This window comes from Macaca thibetana, chromosome 11, assembly GCF_024542745.1.
Source record: "Macaca thibetana thibetana isolate TM-01 chromosome 11, ASM2454274v1, whole genome shotgun sequence".
Taxonomy (NCBI): Eukaryota; Metazoa; Chordata; class Mammalia; order Primates; family Cercopithecidae; genus Macaca; species Macaca thibetana.
In genome coordinates, this window is record NC_065588.1 from 114,304,345 (window position 1) to 114,325,912 (window position 21,568).

General features: G+C 46.7%; 2 protein-coding genes across 2 annotated transcripts in view; one reads left to right on the forward strand and one right to left on the reverse strand.

Annotated features, from left to right (window-relative positions):
* The window catches only part of SUDS3 (SDS3 homolog, SIN3A corepressor complex component), a 1,028,644-nt gene that overhangs the window by 662,957 nt on the left and 344,119 nt on the right, over positions 1 to 21,568 (forward strand). The window lies entirely within an intron of this gene.
* The window catches only part of VSIG10 (V-set and immunoglobulin domain containing 10), a 47,429-nt gene that overhangs the window by 4,273 nt on the left and 21,588 nt on the right, over positions 1 to 21,568 (reverse strand). Inside the window, exons 3-8 of the mRNA XM_050748018.1 lie at positions 14,675 to 14,977; positions 12,024 to 12,284; positions 6,171 to 6,464; positions 4,114 to 4,224; positions 3,807 to 3,822; positions 528 to 736 (exon numbers count right to left, since the gene is read on the reverse strand). Coding sequence (XP_050603975.1) covers positions 528 to 736; positions 3,807 to 3,822; positions 4,114 to 4,224; positions 6,171 to 6,464; positions 12,024 to 12,284; positions 14,675 to 14,977 — 1,194 coding nt within the window. The remainder of the gene's footprint in view (positions 1 to 527; positions 737 to 3,806; positions 3,823 to 4,113; positions 4,225 to 6,170; positions 6,465 to 12,023; positions 12,285 to 14,674; positions 14,978 to 21,568) is intronic.

The following is a 21,568-nucleotide window of genomic DNA, read 5'->3' on the forward strand; positions in this document are numbered from 1 at the left end:
GAGTGTGTCAATTTGATTTTCATGTTGGTAGTTGACAGTAGTCTCAGGTTCTAGACTAAAGTTTAGCTATCTTCCCCAGCCTTTAAAAAACCAAACTCACCCCTTAGAGATTTCCTGCTGAGAAGCTCACTGCAGTTCAGAGGTTTGTGGGCTTTTTTGTTTTGTTTTGTTTTTTTGTTTGTTTTTTGAGACAGGTGTCCCACTGCTGCCCAGACTGGAGTGCAGTGGCATGATCATAGCTCACTGCAGCCTGGACCTCCTACACTCAAGCGATCCTCCTGCCTCAGCCTCCCAAGTAGCTGGGATCACAAGTGCACACTACCATGCCTGGCTAATTTTTCTTTCTTTCTTTTTTTTTTTTTTTTTTTTTGTAGAGACAGAGTGTCACTATGTTGCCCAGGCTAGTCTCGAACTTCTGGGCTCAAGTGATCTTCCCACCTTGGCCTCCCAAAATGCTGGGATTATAGGCATGAGCCAACATGCCTTTGTTTGTTTTCTGTTTATTTGTTTAAGGAAAAAGAGCTTACCTTGTAGATCCTGGAATCCATTTCCCATCTGTTCTATGTTCCCATTCACCAAGGCGGTCACTCTGTGAATGTGGTCTTGCTTAGGTATTTCTTTTGGCAACTCCTCTCTCTCATGTGCTTCCTCCTCTTCCTCTACTGCAGCATCTTCCTCCTCCTCCTCCTCCTCTTCTGAATCCACCAAAACCATGACATCATCCATGTTTTGTCCCCTAATTTCCAAAGGGAAAAAATAATCAAGAAGATTTCCTATTTTTCCCAACTTCAGCCCTCACTGAATAGGAAACACTAGATTTTTTGCGACCCCATTAGTAATATGGAAAATTCCTCAGGCACTCAGCTTGGTGAAGTAATGAGATGATGGTGTGGTAACCAAAGAGAGAGATGCTGCCACAAATTGCTTCAGATGATGGTATCTCATGCTGGGTTTGTTTTATTACTCCCTTGCTCCTCGGGCAGGTGACCATGTCCCAGGCATCTACCATTTCATGTCCCCTTACAGCTGGTAGCCAAATGTTTTTCCTTTTCTGAAATGCCCTCATTCTGCTCTACTTACCGAAATCTGTCCCCCTCCTCATTTTGGAAGACACAGGTCAAGTCCTCTCTCTCCTGCTAAAGACCTAAATTAATGATTGCATTTAGAGTCCACACTGTAGCTTATTTACTGTCAGCTCACTAGCTCTGCCTACCCAGCCAGACTTTGCATTTCAGACTATACATTTCTTTTTCTTTTCTTTTTTTTTTCTTTTTTAAGATGGAGTCTTGCTCTGTTGCCCAGGCTGGAGTGCAGTGGCACGATATTGGCCCACTGCAACCTCCACCTCCTGGGTGCAAGCAATTCTCCTGCCTCTGCCACCCAAGTAGCTGAGACCAAAGGCGTGTGCCACCACATCTGGCTAATTTTTGTATTTTTAGTAGAGACGTGGTTTCAGCATGTTGGCTAGGCTGGTCTCTAATGCCTGGCCTCAAGTGATCCACCCACCTTGGCCTCCCAGAGTGCTGGGATTATAGGGCATGAGCCACTGTGCCCGACCTGGACTGTGCATTTCTTCTTTTTTCTTTTTTTGAGACAGAGTTTCGTTCTTGTTGCCCAGGCTGAAGTGCAATGGCACAATCTTAGCTCACTGCAACCTCCGCCTCCCAGGTTCAAGTAATTCTCCTGCTTCAACCTCCCGAGTAGCTGGGATTACAGGCATGCGCCACCACACCTGGCTGATTTTTTTGTATTTTTAATAGAGATGGGGTTTCTCCATGTTGGTCAGGCTGGTCTCGAACTCCCAACCTCAGGTGATCCACCCACCTCAGCCTCCCAAAGTGCTGGGATTACAGGCATGAGCCACCGCACCCGGCAAAACAAACTTTCTTTTTCAGACGGAGTTTCACTCTTGCTGCCCAGGCTAGAGTGCAGTGGCGCGATGTTGGCTCACCACAACCTCCGCGCCCTGGGTTCAAGTGATTTTCCTGCCTCAGCCTCCTGAGTAGCTGGGATTACAGGCATGTGCCACCATGCCCGGCTAATTTTGTATTTTTAGTAGAAACGGGGTTTCTCCATGTTGGTCAGGCTAGTCTCAAATTCCCGACCTCAGGTGATCTGCCCGCCTTGGCTTCCCAAAGTGCTGGGATTACAGGCATGAGCCACTGTACCCAGCCTGGACTATGCATTTCTTTTTTTTTTTTTTTTTTTCTGGAGACGGAGTCTCGCTCTGTCGCCCAGGCTGGAGTGCAGTGGCCGGATCTCGGCTCACTGCAAGCTCCGTCTCCCGGGTTCACGCCATTCTCCTGCCTCAGCCTTCCCGAGTAGCTGGGACTACAGGCGCCCGCCACCTCGCCCGGCTAGTTTTTTGTATTTTTTAGTAGGGACGGGGTTTCACTGTGTTAGCCAGGATGGTCTCGATCTCCTGACCTCGTGATCCGCCCGTCTCGGCCTCCCAAAGTGCTGGGATTACAGGCTTGAGCCACCGCGCCCGGCCTATGCATTTCTTAAGGAAGAAAGAATGAAAGTCACAGGTCAGTCACCTGCCCGAGGAGCTGTGTTACATTCTCATTTAATCTTCACAAACCCCTTGGTGAAACAGATCAGGAGACGAAGGCTCAGAGAGGGTCAGGGATTTTCTATCGGTACAGGGCTTGGGAATGGCACAGCTGTCATTTGAACCCAGGTCCAATGGTCTCAATGCCTTTTCCTCCTATACCACACTGATGCCTCCGGTGAGAAACAAGCCCAGGGAATGACAGACTTACTGAGAGAATGGCCCTCCAATACAGGGCAGTAAAGGTAATGTTTTGCTACGAAAGATGGTCCCAGAACAATAACATCCTGTTGTTATGAATAGGTAAAGAACTGTTTTTCCATAGGATCATAGAGAAGAGTACTCTGCTCCCACCCAGAATCTCCTTAGGAAATGTAATATACAAGTTCTATTTGGTTCCTTTGCCCCTACTGGGGTTTCCTTTTGGGAGGGGTTTCTAGGCATGCTCATAGTAGTCTTCCAAAACACTGTAAAACTGGCTGGGTGCAGTGGCTCATGCCTGTAATCCCAGCACTTTGGGAGACCGAGGTGGGCAGATCACTTGAGGCCAGGAGTTCAAGACTAGCCTGGCCAACATGGTGAAACCCTGTCTCTACTAAAAATACAAAAATTAGCCAGGCGTGGTGGTGCGCACCTGTAATTCCAGCTACTCGGAAGGCTGAGGCAGGAGAATGGCCTCAACCCAGGAGGCAGGGACTGTGGTGAGCCGACATCGCGCCATCGCACTCCAGCCTGAGCAAGAGAGCGAGATTCTGTCTCAAAAAACAAAAAACAAACAAAACAAAACAAAAAACTCTAAGACCATGATTGATTCTTTCTTTTAGCTCATTTTAGAAAATTAAATAAAACAAATGCATGAATGACTGGCTCAAAATGTACACATTGTCTTTCTGTCTCAATGACAGACCTGCAATGTGTCCAGCCCTGAGGTTTGGCGTTGTAAAAGAACACAGACTTTGGAATTGATTAGACCTGGACCTGAAAGAAGGCACTGCTGCTTTCTTCCAGAATGAGCTTGCAGAAATTACTTCATTGAGCCTCCATGCCCTTATCTGGAAAATGGAGACGTCACCACCACCGTGAGGAGATGATGAAAGGGTTTATAAGAATACCTGATAAAACCCCTACACCAGTGTCTAGTACATTGTAGGTCCTCAGTGGTAGTTGCTATTATTGTTCTTATGAAAGGAAGGGAACAAAACAGAAGTGAAGACAGATGGTGGGAATGGGTTTGAGTCTAGGGAACACTCACCTGAAAGTGTTTCCTACTGAAGAGAGAAAGGAAAAACCATTAATATCCAGTAACATCCACTTCAACCTCACAGGTTCTTATTCAGGCTAACATTTACTAGAGGAACAAATAAGAAAACTGACTCAATGTGACAGGTGACAGGGTGTCCCGGGATGGTACCTAGATGACTTATTACTGTACATCTTGACCCAACGAAGAAGCCCAGAGAACAGAACTTCAGGTGGGCGCATGACAGGGGCCATCCTTCCCCAACCCGCACCTTTTCAAAAGCCTGGAAGAGAAGCTAAGGGACCCAGGGAGCTCTTACCTTTCCAGCAGAACACAGGGCTGTAATACAACAGAAGCCCTGAGATAATGGCCAGTCCCAGCAGAAGGAGACTCACAATGGTTCCCACAATCCCCCCGATATTTACAGGTTCTGTAAAGACAAATCACACCGTTGATTCTTCCATCAGATATGTGTGCAATCAGAACACCACCTTCCTTTCTCTGCGTGGATCCAGTTCTTGTCTTATCTTGATTGCTGACCTTGGGTACGGCTTATGACCTGTCTGTAATGCCAGATAAATATTTTATCACCCAACCTCAGAGAGTTTGTGGGGATGAGATGGAGCAAGGAATGTGAAAAAACAATGGAAAGTTAAAATCTCTCTGTCTACCAAACATTGAGACTATTTATAAGGCCATGGTAAGTAAGAGTGTGAGAGTTGTCAATGCCATGATAAACAGAGTGATCAATGGAACAGAACAGAGAATCCAGGAACAGGTCCACACGTAAATATACTTGATATATGACAGGGTATTGAGCAAAGGAAGCACTATTTAAGAATTGGTACTAGAGCCTGGGCATGGTGGCTCACGCCTGTAACCCCAGCACTTTGGGAGGCTGAGAAGGGCGGATCACCTGAAGTCAGGAGTTTGAGACCAGCCTGACCAACATGGTAAAACCCCATCTCTACTAAAAATACAAAATTAGCCAAGTGTGGTGGTGCATGCCTGTAATCCCAGCTCCTCGGGAGGCTGAGGCATGAGAATCGCATAAACCCGGTAGGTGGGGGTTGTGGTGAGCCAAGATTGCGCCATTGCACTCCAGCCTGGGCAACAAGAGTGAAATTCCGTCTCAGAAAAAGAAAGAAAGGGGAGGGAAGGTGTGGGAAGGGAAGGGCAAGGAAAGAAAAGAAGGAAGGCAGGAAAGGGAAAAGGGAGATGAAAAGGGGAAAGGGAGAAGGGAAGGGAAGAAAGAAAGAGGCCAGGTGTGGTGGCTCATGCCTGTAATCTCAACACTTTGGGAGGCTGAGATGGGAGGATCACTTGAGCCCAGGAGTTCAAGGCCAACCTGGTCAACATGGAGAGACCCCATCTCTATAAAAAATAAAATAAAAATAGACATCTATAGTAAAAATTAGAATTCAGGACCGTGGTTACCTTTCAAGAGGGGCCCAGGATGAGACTAGGCCTACAGGGAGGGTTCCCAGGTAAAATTCAGTATGCCCAGTGAAATTTGGATTTCAGATAAACAATGAATAGTTTTTCAGTGTAAGTATGTCCCATGAAATATCTGGAACACACTTATACTAAAAAAAAAAAAAAAAATTATTTTTCTAAACTCAAATTTAACCAGGCATCCTGTTTTTAAAGTTCTATTGTTATTTTCTTCTTTTCGAGATGGAGTCTTGCTCTGCCGCCCAAGCTGGAGTGCAGTGGCACAATCTTGGCTCACTGCAGCCTTCACCTCCCAGAGTCCAGTGATTCTGCCTCAGCCTTCCGAGTAACTGGGATTATAGGCACCTGCCACCATGCCCAGTTAATGGTCTCCAACTCCCAACCTCAGGTGATCTGCCTATCTCAGCCTCCCAAGTAATTTTGTTTTTTTACTAGCAATGGGGTTTCACCATATTGGCCAGGCTGGTCTCGAACTCCTGGCCTCAACTGATCCACCCGCCTCGGCCTCCCAAAGTGCTGGGATTACAGGCGTGAGCCACCGCGCCCAGTCCTATTGTTGTTTCCAAATCTGGCCCTGAGACATACCAGTAACCTAATGCATGTTGGTACTATATCCTAAATGGGATGACAGTTTCTTAGGTGTTCCTTTTGCTGTTATGCTTCACAACTGATACACACTAGATATCTATTCTTTGGTGTGTATAGATAGTATGTAATTTTTGCTACCTATGTAAATATTAGTGAGTTTGGGGTTGGATAATAATGTATTCCAGCCACCTTGTCAAGTCATAAGCAAGCGGATATGCCTTCTCCCAGTTGGCAGTGACCCACGTGCAGGGAGGCACCAGGCTGTCCCCATGCTGGTGCTAGGTGCTCTGAAGCTCTGAACCCTCCTCCTTCAGGCTCAGTTCCACCACTCACCTTTCACACTCAGCCAGATTTCCACCTCCCTCACCCCTACAGGACTGTCAGCCCGGCAGATGTAGTAGCCCTCATCCAGGTCCTGGGAGCAGTTGTGGATGGTGAGGGTGGAGTCCTGGCCGTCCTGGGTAATGAGATGGCGGCTGCTGGGCTGGATGACCACCTCAGGCTGGGTAAGGTTCCTCAGCCACAGGATCTTGGCAGGGGGGTAGGCCCCAGACACCTGACAGGTAAGTGTCACATTGCCTCCAACGAAGCAAGTCTTCATGGGCTCAGAGAGAAGGGAGGGACCCCCTGGTGATCAGAAGGTAAAGAAAGACAAATGTTAGAGATTCAAGTCATGAACTGAGATCTGCAAGAAAAATACAGTAGTCTTTTTTTTTTTTTTTTGAGATGGAGTTTTTGCTCTGTTGCCCAGGCTGGAGGGCAGTGGCACAATCTTAGCTCACTGAAACCTCTGCCTCCCTCTCGGGTTCAAGCAATTCTCCTGCCTCAGCCTCCCAAGCTGGGATTACAGGCGTGTGCCACCACACGTGGCTAATTTTTGTATTTTCAGTAGAGACAGGGTTTCACCATGTTGCCCAGGCTGGTCTCAAACTCTCAAGCTCAGGTGATCTGCCCATCTCAGCCTCTCCCAAAGTGCTGGGATTATAGGCGTGAGCCACCGCATCCGGCCCCAGTCCCCTTTATCCGTGATTTTACTTTCTGAGGTTTCAGTTACCATGGTCAACCACAGTGCAAAAATATGAAATGGAAAATTCCAGAAATAAACTTTTTTTTTTTTTTTTTTTTTTTTGAGATGGAGTCTCACTTTGTCACCCAGGCTGGAGTGCGGTGGCGCAATCTTGGCTCACTGCAATCTCTGCCTCCTGAGTTCAAGAGATTCTCCTGCCTCAGCCTCCCGAGTAGCTGGGATTACAGGCGTGAGCTACCACGCCCGGCTAATTTTTGTATTTTTAGTAGAGATGGGGTTTCACCATATTGGCCAGGCTAATTTCAAACACCTGCCTCAGCCTCCCAAAGTGTTGGGATTACAGGTGTGAGCCATCATGCCCGGCCAATTCATAAACTTTTTATCTTTTCTTTTCTTGCAGTACTTTTAATATTCACAATTTCCTAAGTTTTAAACTGCACACTGTTATGAGTCGTGTGATGAAATCTTGCACCATCCTGAATGAGCCTTTCTTCATCACAAGAAGAAGGCTGAGTAGATATTTTGAGAGAAAGATCACATTCGCATAATTTTTATTACCGTATATTGTTATACATGTCTATTTATTATTAGTTACTATTGTTAATCTCTTATTGTGCCTAATGTATAAATTAACCTTATCATAAGTATTTATGTATAGGAAAAAGCATAGTACATATAGGGTTCAGTGCTACCCATGGTTTCAGGCATCCACTGGGGATCTTGGAACATATCCCTTATGGATAAGGGAGGAACACTACCTTTCCTTCCTAATGAAGCAACTCCAGAAATTTTTTCTTTTTTCTTTTTTTTTCTGAGACAAGGTCTTGCTCTGTTGCCCAGGCTGGAGTGCAGTGGCATGATCTTGGCTCACTGCAACCTCCGCCTCCCAGATTCAAGCAATTCTCATGCCTCAGCCTCCCAAGTAGCTGGGATTACAGGTGCCCACCACCACGCCCAGCTAATTTTTGTACTTTTAGGAGAAACAGGGTTTCACCATGTTGGTCAGGCTGGTCTCGAACTCCTGACCTCAAATGATCTGTCCACCTTGGCCTCCCAAAGTGCTGGGATTACAGGCATAAGCCACCGCACCTGGCCAACTCCAGAAATTTCTGTACCACACCTGGTCTTACATAATAATAAGCCTAACATTAACTAAGCATTTACTGTGGGCAAGGCACTGTTACACATATTAACCCAATTCACTCTCACAGCAACCCTGTTATTATGCCCATTTTGCAGATAAGGAAACTGAGGCACAGAGAAAGTTAAGTAATTTGCTCAATGCTACAGAACTAAATAGGAAATGCAGCTATGATACAGAGTGATCAACTGTCCCAGTCTGCCCAGGACGTGGAGTTTTCCCAGGATGTGGAGTTTTCAGTCCTAAAACCAGGAGAGTTCTGGGCAAACCAGGATAAACTGGTTCCTGTATCCACAAGCTTTCCTTCTATGCTATATACTACTACATACAAAAACTGTACTGATCATATAAAAAATGGACACATATCTAACAAGGATTTCAAGGGGACAAGAGGGCAGCTGTATTTGTTTCCAATTGCTGATGTAACAGATTGTGACAGACTTAGTAGCTTGAAGCACATTTATTCTCTTACAGTTCTGGAGGTCAGGAGTCTGGAATGATCTTACATCAAGGTTAACATCAAGGTGTTGGCAGAGCTGGTTCCTTCTGGACGCTCTAGAGCAAGCTTGTGTGACCTGCAGCCTGTGGGCCAAATTCAGCCCAGGATGGCTTTGAATGTGAGGACATGTTTGCTTCTCTGTGGTGGTAGATATCATGAAAATTATGCATGGACCCTTTTTTTTTTCCTGCTCATCACCTGTCGTTAGTGTTAGTGTTTGTGTGAAATGCACTCCCATCATCCAATTACCTCCCACCAGGTCCCTCCGCCAATATTGGGAGTTACAATTCAACATGAGATTTGGGTGGGGACACAAAGCCAAACCATATCATGAGGTTTCGCTGTGTTGCCCAGGCTGGTCTCAAACTCCTAGGCCCAAGCAATCTGCCTGTCCTCGGCCTCCCAAAGTGCTGGGATTATAGGCATGAGCCACCATGCCTGACTGATCCTGGCACTTCTCATCTCCCTTAACTTCGCCCATCCCCCCACTTTTTTTTGAGACAGAGTTTCACTCTGTCACCCAGGCCTGGAGTGCAGTGGCACAATATTGGCTCACTGTAGCCTCAACCTCCTAGATCGGCCGCCCCAGTAGCTGGGATTATAGGTGCATACCACCATGCCCAGCTACCTTATTTATTTTTTATTTTTTGTAGAAACAAGGTCTGTGTTACCCAGGCTGGTCTCAAATTTGTAGCCTCAAGCTATCCTCCCACCTCTGACTCCCAAAGTGCTGGGATTACAGGCGTGAGCCACCACGCTGGGCCTTCTCTCTTCTTACAAAGAAATACACCAGTCATTGAATTACAGCCCGCTCTAATCCAGTATGACCTTATCTTAACTTGATTCCATCTGCAAAGACTCTTTCCGAATAAAGTCATATCCACAGGTATTAGGATTTGGACTTGAACATACCTATTCGGGGGACACAACTGAACCCCCAACCTCCATCCAGCTTTATCAGTATTTTACACACAACGCCCCGGTCACACAGGTCTTCTCTCGGGTCCTCAAATGCCAAATTTGTTTCCACCTCAGGGCCTCTGCGTTTGCTATTGCCTCTGCCAGGAACATTCAGACCACGGTCTTCACCTAGCCAGCTCCTTCTCAAAGGATAGATTACCACCTCAAGGAGACCTCCCTGCCACCCTAGGAAAAGTGTCCCTCTTCTTATAAAGATCTCTCTTTTATACATACCATTTTATTATCCTCATAATTATTATCATATCTGGACCTATCTTACTTGTTTTTGTACCTTCTGTCTTCCTTCTACCTCCATGCCACCCAGGATATAAGCTCTGTGAAAGAGGAATGGTTATGGTTTTAAAAATATGTACAGACATTCTCTGACACTCCTCCCTTCAAAAAGTGGTGACTAATTCTCCCCAGTTCTCTTGAATGTGGGCTGGACTCATTTCTAATACACAGAGTGTGCAGAAGGGATCCCATGTAACTCCTGAGGCTAGGTCATAGAAAGGATAGCATCGGCTTGACTTACTCCGTCTTGGATCATTTGCTCTGGGGGAAGCCAGCCGCCATGTTGGCAGGAAATTCAAGGAGCCTTATGGAGAATCCCACATGGAGAAGAAATAGTTGCCAGGGATGGGAGTGAGGACTTCAAAAGTGATTTCAGCCCCCCAACCTTCAAATCTTCCGGCTGACACCCCAGACATACAGAGCCAAAACAAACCATCCCCAATGCCCACTGTCCCCTGTCTGAATTCCTGACCCACAGAAATCATCAGATAATATATGGTTATTCTTGTTTTAAGCCACTATGTTTGAGAGTAATTTGTTACATAACTAGATGCTATAGTTTGAATGTTTGTCCCCTCCAAATCTCATGTTTAAATTTGATCCTCAATGTTGGAGGTAAGGCCTAATGGAAGGTATTTGGATAAGTGAATTCTCATTCTATTAGCTTGGTACAAAAGTAATTACAATTTTTGTCATTATTTCCTTTTATTTTTCTTTTATTTTTTTGAGATGGAGTCTTGCTCTGTCGCCCAGGCTGGGGTGCAGTGGCGTGATCTTGGCTCACTGAAAGCTCTGCCTCCTGGGTTCATGCCATTCTCCTGCCTCAGCCTCCTGAGTAGCTGGGACTACAGGCACCTGCCACCACGCCTATTTTTTTTTTTTTTTGTATTTTTAGTAGAGACAGGGTTTCACTGTGTTGGACAGGATAGTCTCGATCTCCTGACCTCATGATCCGCCCGCTTCGGCCTCGCAAGGTGCTGGGATTACAGGCATGAGCCACCATGCCCAGCCTGTCATTACTTTCAATGGCAAAACCACAGTTACTTTTGAACCAATCTAATATTAGTGCTGGTTTTTTTTTTTTTTTTTTTTTTGAGATGGCATCTCACTCTGTCACCCAGGCTGGAGTGCAGTGGCACAATCTTGTTCACTGTAACCTCCGCTTCCTGGTTTCAAGCAATTCTCCTGCCTCAGCCTCCCGAGTAGCTGGGACTACAGGCACGCACCACCACGCCTGATTAATTTTTGTATTTTTAGTAGAGATGGGGTTTCATGATGTGGCCAGGCTGGTCTCAGACTCCTGACCTCAAGTGATCTACCAGCCTTGGCCTCCCAAAGTGCTAAGATTACAGGTGTGAGCTACTGCGCCCAGCAAGCACTGGTTGTTAAAAAGAGCCTGGCACCTCCCTTCTCTCTTGGTTCCTCTCTCACTATGGATCTCTGCACAAGCTGGCTCCCCTTTTCCTTCTGTCATGAGCAGTAGCGGCCTGATGCTCTCACCAGAAGCCAAGCAGATGCTGGTGCCATGTTTCTTGCACAGCCTATGAAACTATGAGCAAATGAACTAATTTTCGGCGAGGCCCAGTGGCTCACACCTGCAATCCCAGCACTTTAGGAGGCTGAGGCAGGTGGATCACTTGAGGTCAGGAGTTCGAGACTAGCCTGGCCAACATGATGAAACCCCATTTCTACTAAAAATACAAAAATTAGCCAGGCATGGTGGTGCATGCCTTTAGTCCCAGCTACTCAGGTGGCTGAGGCAGGAGAATCACTTGAACCTGGGAGATGGAGGTTGCAGTGAGTCAAGATTGTGCCACCGCACTCCAGTCTGGGCAACAGAGCAAGACTCTGTCTCAAAAAAACAAAAACAAACAAACAAACAAACAATTTTCTTTATAAACTACCCAGCCTCAGGTATTCCTTTACAGCAACAGTAAATGGACAGACACAAAAGATGATGAACCTCATCTGTCTTGTTCACTGCTCCACCCTCAGCACGTAGAAACTGTACCTGGCACATAGCACGTGCCCAATTAGTATTTGTCAAGCGGAAAATAGCTTGGACTAGAACGAAGAAGCTTGAGCGAAGCATCTCTAAAGTTTGAAAGGAATGAAACACAAAGAAAAAGAAAGGAAGAAAGGGAAGGAATTCAGTCCACTCTGACATCCTGGGATTTCTTCCTCAGAAGAACTCTCAAATGCTTCTCCCAGGAGAAAGGAAGGCAGGTGAACTCCCAACCCCAAGACAAAGCAAAACAGACTCACTGATCTGCACCACGCAGCTGGCGCCCGACTCTGGCCCGACTATGTGGCTTGTAACACACTTGAACTTCTTGCCATCCGACAGCTGGGACTCGCTCAGCATTTCCACCCCCAGCTTTGACTTGCCCACGATTACACCTCCTGGCTCTTCTATCCACAGGAAGTCAGGGTCAGGGTATCCCCCATCCCAGCGACAGGTGAGCTGCAGCATGAACGATCCTGATGCCATCTGTGCCCAGCACTGGGGAGCTGATGGGGGGGGGTCTGCAAAACACCAGAGGAGAGCATGGGCTGAATCACAGACTCTAGGATCAGCCACTTGGCTGACTCTAAGGATGGCAGAACCAGGGTCTCAGAGAGATATCAACCCCCGTTAGTGTCAGTGTCCAATAGCTCCTAGCACAAATTCATGCCTGACAACACTCAGGTTTCCTCTGTTGGGTGTTAAATCTCTGAGGACCTGGGTCTCATTCGCCTTTGTATTTCTTTCTTTCTTTTTTTTTTTTTTTTTTTTTTTTTGAGACAGAGTTTCACTCTTGTCACCCAGGCTGGAGTGCAGTGGCATGATCTCGGCTCACTGCAACCTCTGCCTCCCAGGTTCAAGCAATTCTCCTGCCTCAGCCTCCCAAGTAGCTGGGATTACAGGCATGCGCCACTGTGCCCCGCTAATATTTGTATTTTTAGTAGAGACAGGGTTTTGCCATGTTGGTCAGGCTGTTCTTGAACTCCTGACTTCAGGTGATCCACCTGCCTCAGCCTTCCAAAGTGTTGGGATTACAGGTGTGAGCCACCGCGCCCAGCCTCGCCTTTGCATTTCTTATTTATTTTTTAATCTATTTTTTTTTTAATACAGACAGGGTTTTGCCATGTTGGCCAGGATGGTCTGAACTCCTGGCTGGCCTCAGATGATCCACCTGCCTCAGCCTCCCAAAGTGCTGAGATTACAGACATGACTACCACGCCCAGCTCCACTCTGCATTTCTACAGTGGTTTTTGTCCAAGATATTTGTGTATGGGAGTGTTTGGTTGGTGTTTCCACCCCTGAGATAAAGGTTCATGGACCACTTGTTCACAACAGTGCTAGAGGGCCTGGTGCCTGTGACAGTCACACTGGGTCCACAAAAAGAATGTATATAGATGGATAGATGAACACATAAATTGTGGTCCATCCATGCAAGGAATGGACTATTATTCAGCCATTAAAAGGAATGCATTACTGATACATGCCTCAACATAGATGAACCTCAAAAACATGACGACAGGTGAAAGAAGTCAGACACAAAAAGCCCCACATTGCATGATCCATTCATATGAAGTGTCCAGAACAGGCCAACCCACAGGGACAGAATGCAGATTGGGGGTTGTCCAGGTCTGGGGAAAAGAGGGAATGAGGGTGATTGCTTATTGGGTACAGGATTTCCATTTGGGATGACAAAAATGCTTTGGAGGGCCAGCTGTGGTGGCTCACGCCAGTAATCCCAATACTTTAGGAGGCTGAGGTGAGCAGATCACTTGAGCTCAGGAGTTTGAGATTAGCCTGGGCAACATGGGGAGACCCTGTCTCTACCAAAAATACAAAAATTAGTCGGGTATGGTAGCACATGCCTGTGGTCCCAGCTGCTCTGGAGGCTGAGGTGGGAGAACTGAATGGCTTGAATCCGGAAGGTGCAGGCTGCAGTGAGCAGAGATCGCGCCACTGCACTCCAGCCTGGGCGACAGAACGAGACTCGGTCTCAAAAAAAAAAAAAAAGAAGAAAATGTTTTGGAACCTGACACAGGTGATGGTTGCATAAAAGCACTGAATGCCACTGAATTATACATTTTTCTTTTTACTTTTTTTTGAGACAGAGTCTCACCCTGTTGCCCAGGCTGAAGTGCAGTGGCACAATCTCGGCTCACTGCAACTTCTGTGTCCCAAGTTCAAGTGATTCACCTGCCTCAGCCTCCTAAGTAGCTGGGATTACAGGCGTGAGCCATTGCACCCATTCAATTGTATGTTGTTAAATGGTTAATCCTATGTACTTTCACCTCAATTTAGGGGAAAGAAAAAAAAGAATGCATTAGTGTCCTTCCATGGCTCCCAAGCACTCTCCTGCACCCCTGCATAGCAGCAAGCTTCTAGAAGGGATTTTTCCCTCCCTGAGTGTAGCAGCCCCGGGTGTGTGTATTGGGGGAGCCACAGATATATGTTCAGAAGAACCATGTAGCAGGCATGCCTTTAAGGACAAACAGGAGGCCGGGCACAGTGGCTCACGCCTGTAATCCCAGCACTTTGGGAGGCCAAGGCAGGCAGATCACCTGAGGTTGGGTGATCTGATCAACATGATCAGATCAACATGAAGAATGTTGCCTGATCAACATGAAGAAACCCCGTCTCTACTGAAAACACAAAATTAGCCGGGTGTGGTGGGGCATGCCTGTAATCCCGGCTACCTCGGGAGGCTGAGGCAGGAGAATTGTTTGAACCCATGAGGTGGAGATCGCAGTGAGGTGAGATCACACCTTTGCACTCCAGCCTAGGCAACAAGAGCGAAACTCCATCTCAAAAAAAAAAAAAAAAAAAAAAGACAAATGAGAGAGGCACAAACGTGCAGTTCGTAAGTTCATAAAGGGTTAAGGGGAAGAAGTAGGGCAGAGCAGTGCTGCTTACGCACAGTAGACCAGGAGCTCGGTGGTCACCTTTCGATGTCTCTTGCTGAGCAGATTCAAGGCCAAACAGGTGTAGTTCCCTTGGAGGCGTGGCGACATCAGTAACAGCGAGAAAGAGTTGACTGTCAGATTGTGGCCGAAGGACTCACTGCTGGAATTCAGGGCCTGGAACCACCATTCAACCAAGGGTGGTGGCCTGGAGCTGCTGTTGCAACTGAAGTCCACCCCGGAGCCCCTGGCTGCGTAGAGGGTGCCGTTGGGGAGTGTGCCGGTGGCTGCGATGTGGACCTCAATCTGATAGGGGCCGCCTGGGAATGACAGAGGGAATAGGATGGCATTAATTATGTAAGAGTTCATTTGATTGTCACTGGGCGCGGTGGCTCACGCCTGTAATCCCAGCACTCTGGGAGGCCGAAGCGGGCGGATCACGAGGTCTGGAGTTCGAGACAAGGCTGACCAACATGGTGAAACCCCGTCTCTACTAAAACATTAAAACAAAATTAGCCGGGTGCAGTGGTGGCGCACACCTGTAATCCCAGCTACTCAGGAGGCAGAGGCAGCAGAATCGCTTGAAACCAAGAGGCAGAGGTTGCAGTGAGCCGAGATCATGCCATTGCACTCTGGCCTGGGCAGGCGACAGAGGGAGATTCCATCTCAAAAAAAAAAAGAGTTCATTCGATTGCCTTACCAACTCTAATATATAAACGAACAGGAAACAGCCAATGAAGAGTACGGTATCTAATACTATGTGACAAATGCTATGCCAAGTGTCCTGATACATTATTTCATTTAATCCTGGGTGACTATGTGAGATTTTATTAGGGGCATAAATCTTTACAGAACAGCAAAAGTATATATTGCTCCTTAAAAAAAAAAAAAAAAACTGTAAGGGCTAGACACAGTAGCTTATGCCTATAATCCTAGCACTTTGGGAGGCTGAGGTAGGAGGATCACTTGAGGCCAGGACTTCCAGACCAACCTGGAAAACATAGTAAGACCCCATTTCTATAAAAAAATAAAAATTAGGGCTGGCATGGTGGCTCATGCCTGAATTCCCAGCACTTTAGGAGGCCGAGGGAGGTGGACCACTTGAGGTCAGGAGTTCAACACCAGCCTGGTCAACATGACTAAACCCTGTCTCTACTAAAAATACAAAAATCATCTGGGCGTGGTCGCGCATGCCTGTAATCCCAGCTACTAGGGAGGCTGAGGCAGGAGAATCACTTGAACCTGGAAGGTGGATGTTGCAGTGAGCCGAGATTGCGCCACTGCACTCTAGCCTAAGCAACAGAGAAAGACTCCGTCTCAAAAAAAAGAAAAAAAAAAACAAACCCAACACTGCAATGGCTAGGTACAGTAACTCATGCCTGTAATCCTAGCATTTTGGGAGGCTGAGGTAGGAGGATCACTTGAGGCCAGGAGTTCCAGACCAACCTAGGAAACATAGCTAGACCCAATCTCCACAAAAAATTTAAAAATTAATGCCGGCACAGTGGCTCATTCCTGAATTCCCAGCACTTTCGGAGGCTGAGGCAGGCAAATCACTTGAGGTCAGGAGTTCAAGACCAGCCTGGTCAACATGACTAAACCGTGTCTCTACAAAAAATACCAAAATTAGTTGGGCATGGTGGCACACACCTGTAATCCCAGCTGCTTGGGAGGCTGAGGCAGAATTGCTTGAACTTGGAAGACAGAGGTTGCAGTGAGCCAAGATCGCATAACTACACTCCAGCCTGGGCAAGAGAGTGAGACTTCGTCTCAAAATAATAAATAAATAAATAAATAAATAACCAGGTGTAGTATCACGTGCCTATAGTCCCAGCTACTCAGGAGGCCGAGGTGGGAATCTGGCTTTGGCCTGGAAGGTTGAGGTTGCAGTGAGCCATGATCTTGCCCCTGCACTCCAGCCTGGGTGACAGAGTGAGACCTTGTCTCAAAACAAAACAAAACGCTACAGAATGGAAAGTGTATCTGTGCAGCGAAGAATTAACACAGCAGTCCTGGGACTCTGGCTTTCCTAGAAAGGCCTGCTTGCAAGGCCGGCCATTGGCTGCTATCCGGGAACTTGGATTTCAGGAGAATTCCCATCATTCCTAGAACTGAGAAGAGTGGGCCGGGCGCGGTGGCTCAAGCCTGTAATCCCAGCACTTTGGGAGGCCGAGGCGGGTGGATCACGAGGTCAGGAGATCGAGACCATCCTGGCTAACATGGTGAAACCCCGTCTCTACTAAAAATACAAAAAACTAGCCAGGCGTGGTGGCGGGCGCCTGTAGTCCCAGCTACTCGGAGGCTGAGGCGGGAGAATGGCGTGAACCCGGGAGGTGGAGCTTGCAGTGAGCCGAGATCGCGCCACTGCACTCCAGCCTGGGCGACTGAGCGAGACTCCGTCTCAAAAAAAAAAAAAAAAAAAAAAGAACTGAGAAGAGTGGCTTGCTGTGCCTAAACTATGCAAACAATCTGGTTTAAACTGGGCCTAGTATGGTGGCTCATGCCTGGAATCCCAGCACTTTGGGAGGCCAGGTGGGTGGATCACCTGAGGTCAGGAGTTCGAGACCACCCTGGCCAACATGGTGAAACCCCGTTTCTACTAAAAATGCAAAAAATTAGCCAGGCATGGTAGTGGACACCTGTAATCCCAGCTACTCAGGAGGCTGAGGCAGGAGAATCGCTTGAACCCAGGAGGTGGAGGGTGCAGTGAGCCGAGATCGTACCATTGCACTCCAGCCTGGGCAACAAAAGCAAAACTCTGTCTCAAAAAAAAAAAAAAAAAAGTGGTTTAAACTGAACACCTGTTTTCCTTCTAGGAGTCAGGAATTCAGTAACTGCAAGGCAGAAGGTGCCCACATGATGAATCCCCAACAAAAAACCTTGAGCACTGAGTCTCCAATGAGTTTCCCTAGTAGACATTCGATGTGCGTAGCCACAACTCATTTCTGGAAGATTTCAGTGTATCCCATGTGACTCCGCTAGGAGAAAACTTGGAAACTTGCGCCTGATTACCCTGGGTTTATTCCCATGTGCCTCTTCCCTTTGCAGGTTTTGTTTTGTATCCTTTTGCTGGAATAAATCATCCTACGTGCTGAGTCCTGTGAGTCCTCTTAGCAGATCGTCAAACCTTGGGGACCCCCAGCACAATATCACACTAAAAAGCAAGAAACGGGGCCGGAGGCCGGGCGCGGTGTCTCACGCCTGTAATCCCAGCACTTTGGGAGGCTGAGACGGACAGATCACAAGGTCAGGAGATCGAGACCATCCTGGCTAACACGGTAAAACCCCGTCTCTACTAAAAATACAAAAAAATTAGCTGAGCGTGGTGGTGGGCGCCTGTAGTCCCAGCTACTCGGGAGGCTGAGGAAGGAGAATGGCATGAACCCGGGAGGCAGAGCTTGCAGTGAGCCAAGATCCGGCCACTGCACTCCAGCCTGGGCGACAGAGCGAGACTCCGTCTCAAAAAAAAAAAAAAAAAAAGAAACGGGGCTGGATGCAGTGTCTCACGCCTGTAATCCCAGCACTGTGGGAGGTCGAGGTGGGTGGGTCACCTTAGGTCACGAGTTTGAGACCAGCCTGTCAAACACGGTGAAACCTTATCTCTACTACAAATACAAAAACTAGCCAGGTGTGGTGGCACGTGCCTGTAGTCCCAGCTGCTCAGGAGGCTGAGGCAGAAGAATGGCGCAAACCCAGGAGGCGGAGCTTGCAGTGAGCTGAGATCCTGCCACTGCACTCCAGCCTGGGCGACAGAGCAAGACTCCGTCTCAACAACAACAACAAAAAGTAAAATAAATCCAGGAAGCACAATGTTTAACCAAAAGAATAAATCTATGGCTGCAGATTTTTGAACAGAAATAGGCCAGCAACAAAAATTATTTGCAGCCGGGCGTGGTGGCTCACACGTGTAATCCCAGCACTTTGGGAGGCTGAGGCGCACAAATCACCTGAGGTTGGGAGTTCTCAAGACCAGACTGACCAACATGGTGAAACCCCATCTCTACTAAAAATACAAAATTAGCCAGGCGTGGTGGTGCATGCCTGAAATCTCAGCTACTCGGAAGGCTGAGGCAGAAGAATTGCTTGAAACCAGGAGGCAGAGGTTGTGGTGAGCCGAGATTGTGCCATTGCACTCTAGCCTGAGCAACAAAAGTGAAACTCGGTCTCAAAAAAAAAAAAAAAAAAAAAATTATTGGCTGGGCGTGGTGGCTCACACATGTAATCCCATCACTTTGGGAGGCCAAGGTGGGCGGACCACAAGGTTGGGAGTTCGAGACCAGCCTGGCCAACACAGTGAAACCCCATCTCTACTAAAAACACAAAAATTAGCCAGGCATGGTGGCATGCACCTGTAGTCCCAGTTACTCGGGAGACTGAGAAGGAGAATTGCTTTAACCCGGGAGGCGGAGGTTGTGGCGAGCCGAGATCATGCCACTGCACTCCATCCTGGGCAACAGAGTAAGAGTCCGTCTCAAAAAAAAAAAAAAAATTATTTTGTGGGAGGAAACAGCTTTCGCAGATAGACCTCCTCTGCCTATGTCCAAACCCATTGTATAACTATAGAAATCATGGGTTTCAAAGGACAATGTTCTCATGAAGTTGCAGCTGGCTCCTAACAGTTTCAGGGATCTGTTGGAATCACGTTGCCTCCCGGGGAAAACTCAGATCAAGGTTCGGGAGGTGCTCAAATGTCCCATTCGCCATTGCTGGCTAGTTGGTTAGGTATGCGGATCAGCAGATCTCCAGGCACACCAACAGCTGGCACGCCAATCAAGCACTGGGCACGTCCAGGGTACTGGCAGCCAACACCAGGTACTGTCTCAGCTCGGACAAGTCTGTGTCTTTCACACTGCAGCCCCAGAGGGGTCCCAGTCACCCGGCATGGACAGTGTGGACCCCCAGACACCAGCTGGAAGAGATTTTTGCCAAGCACAGTTCTCAGCAAGAAATGGAGCTGGTGTACAGGGACTGAATGAGAAGGAAACAGGTAGAAGAATTCAAAATTTAAAAAGAAAAACCAGCAAATGAGAAAGCCTAAAGGGGACTCCCGAATTGTTCAGTGTTCAAAATTAATAGCTCATCTCTAAACCCCTGGGGTTTGAGGCTTTTGTGTTTTTTTGAAATGGAGTCTCGCTTTGTCGCCCAGGCTGGAGTGCGATGGTGCAGTCTTGGCTCTTTGCAACCTCCCCCTCCCAGGTTCAAGTGATTCTCACACCTCAGCCTCCACTGTCCTTCCTACAAAATGAAAAGAGTGCTAATGACTTATATCACTGGGTTACTGAAGGATCCAATAAGGTAATATAAGCAGGGCACTTAGCCTGGTCAATATTCAGCAAGTGTTATCTGATATTGTTATCAGCATATACTTGTAGATTGATTCTAGCACAGGGGTCGGCAAATGCTAGCCCACCATCTGTTTTGTATAACCCAAGAGCTAATGATGGATTTTAATGATGAGCACTTTTGATCAATCTGACGAGAGAACACTACCTGTGAATCCCAATTAAGTGAAATACTATCCTCCCCGAAAAAGGAATTCCATTCTTCTCATTAACAGATCTGTACTGCAAAAAAGTTATCAATTACTATTTTATGTATACAAATATATAAATTACATATTTCATATAAAATATTATATTAGTTATATGTAAATATATACTTATATACTACATATTATATTATTTTATTAATATAAAATATATTTAAATATTATATTATTTATATGTAATATATATTTTTTATAATATATAAAGACTATATATTTAGTATATAGTTTGTAATATATAAAGACTATATATTTAGTCTTTACTAAAAATATAAAAATTAGCTGGGCGTGGTGGCACATGCCTGTAATCCCAGCTACTCTCAGGAGGCTGAAGCAAGAGAATCACTTGAATCCAGTGAGCTGAGATCGCGCCACTGCACTCCAGCCTGGGCAAGAGACTGAGACTCCATCTCAAACAAACAAAAACAAACAAACAAAAACAGATAAGCTTGGCAAGACCCAATTTTGGGCAAGACCCAAAATAAATAATATTTATTTTATTGAGGTCAGGAGTTCAAGACTAGCCTGGCCAACATGGTGAAACCCCATCTCTACTAAAAATTCAAAAATTAGCTGGGCGTGGTGGCACATGCCTGTAATCCCAGCTACTCAGGAGGCTGAAGCAAGAGAATCACTTGAATCCAGTGAGCTGAGATCGCGCCACTGCACTCCAGCCTGGGCAAGAGAGTGAGACTCCATCTCAAACAAACAAAAACAAACAAACAAAAACAGATAAGTTTGGCAAGACCCAATTTTGGGCAAGACCCAAAATAAATAATATTTATTTTATTGAGGTCAGGAGTTCAAGACTAGCCTGGCCAACATGGTGAAACCCCATCTCTACTAAAAATTCAAAAATTTGCTGGGTGTGGTGGCACATGCCCGTAGTCCTAGTTACTCCAGAGGCTGAGGCAGGAGAATCACTTGAACCTGGGAGGCAGAGGTTGCAGTGAGCCAAGATCATGCCACTGTACTCTAGCCTGGGCGACAGCAGTAGACTCCATCTCAAAAACTAAATAAACAAAAATAAAAAATAAAATAATTAATTAAAAAGAAAATTTATTTTTAATTTTTTAATTTTTTATTTTTTGAGATAAGGTCTCATTCTGTCACCCAGGCTGGAGAGCAGTGACCTGATCACGGCTCACTGCAGCCTCAGCCTCCCAAGGCTCAGGTGATCCTTCTGCCTCAGGCCCCGCCAGCAGCTGGGACTACAGGCGTATTCCACCACACCCAGCTAATTTTTGTATTTTTAGTAAAGACAGGATTTTGCCACGTTGCCCAGGCTGGTCTTGAACTCCTGGGTTCAAACGATCCACTCACCTTGGCCTCCCAAAGTGCTGGGATTACAAGTATGAGCCATCAC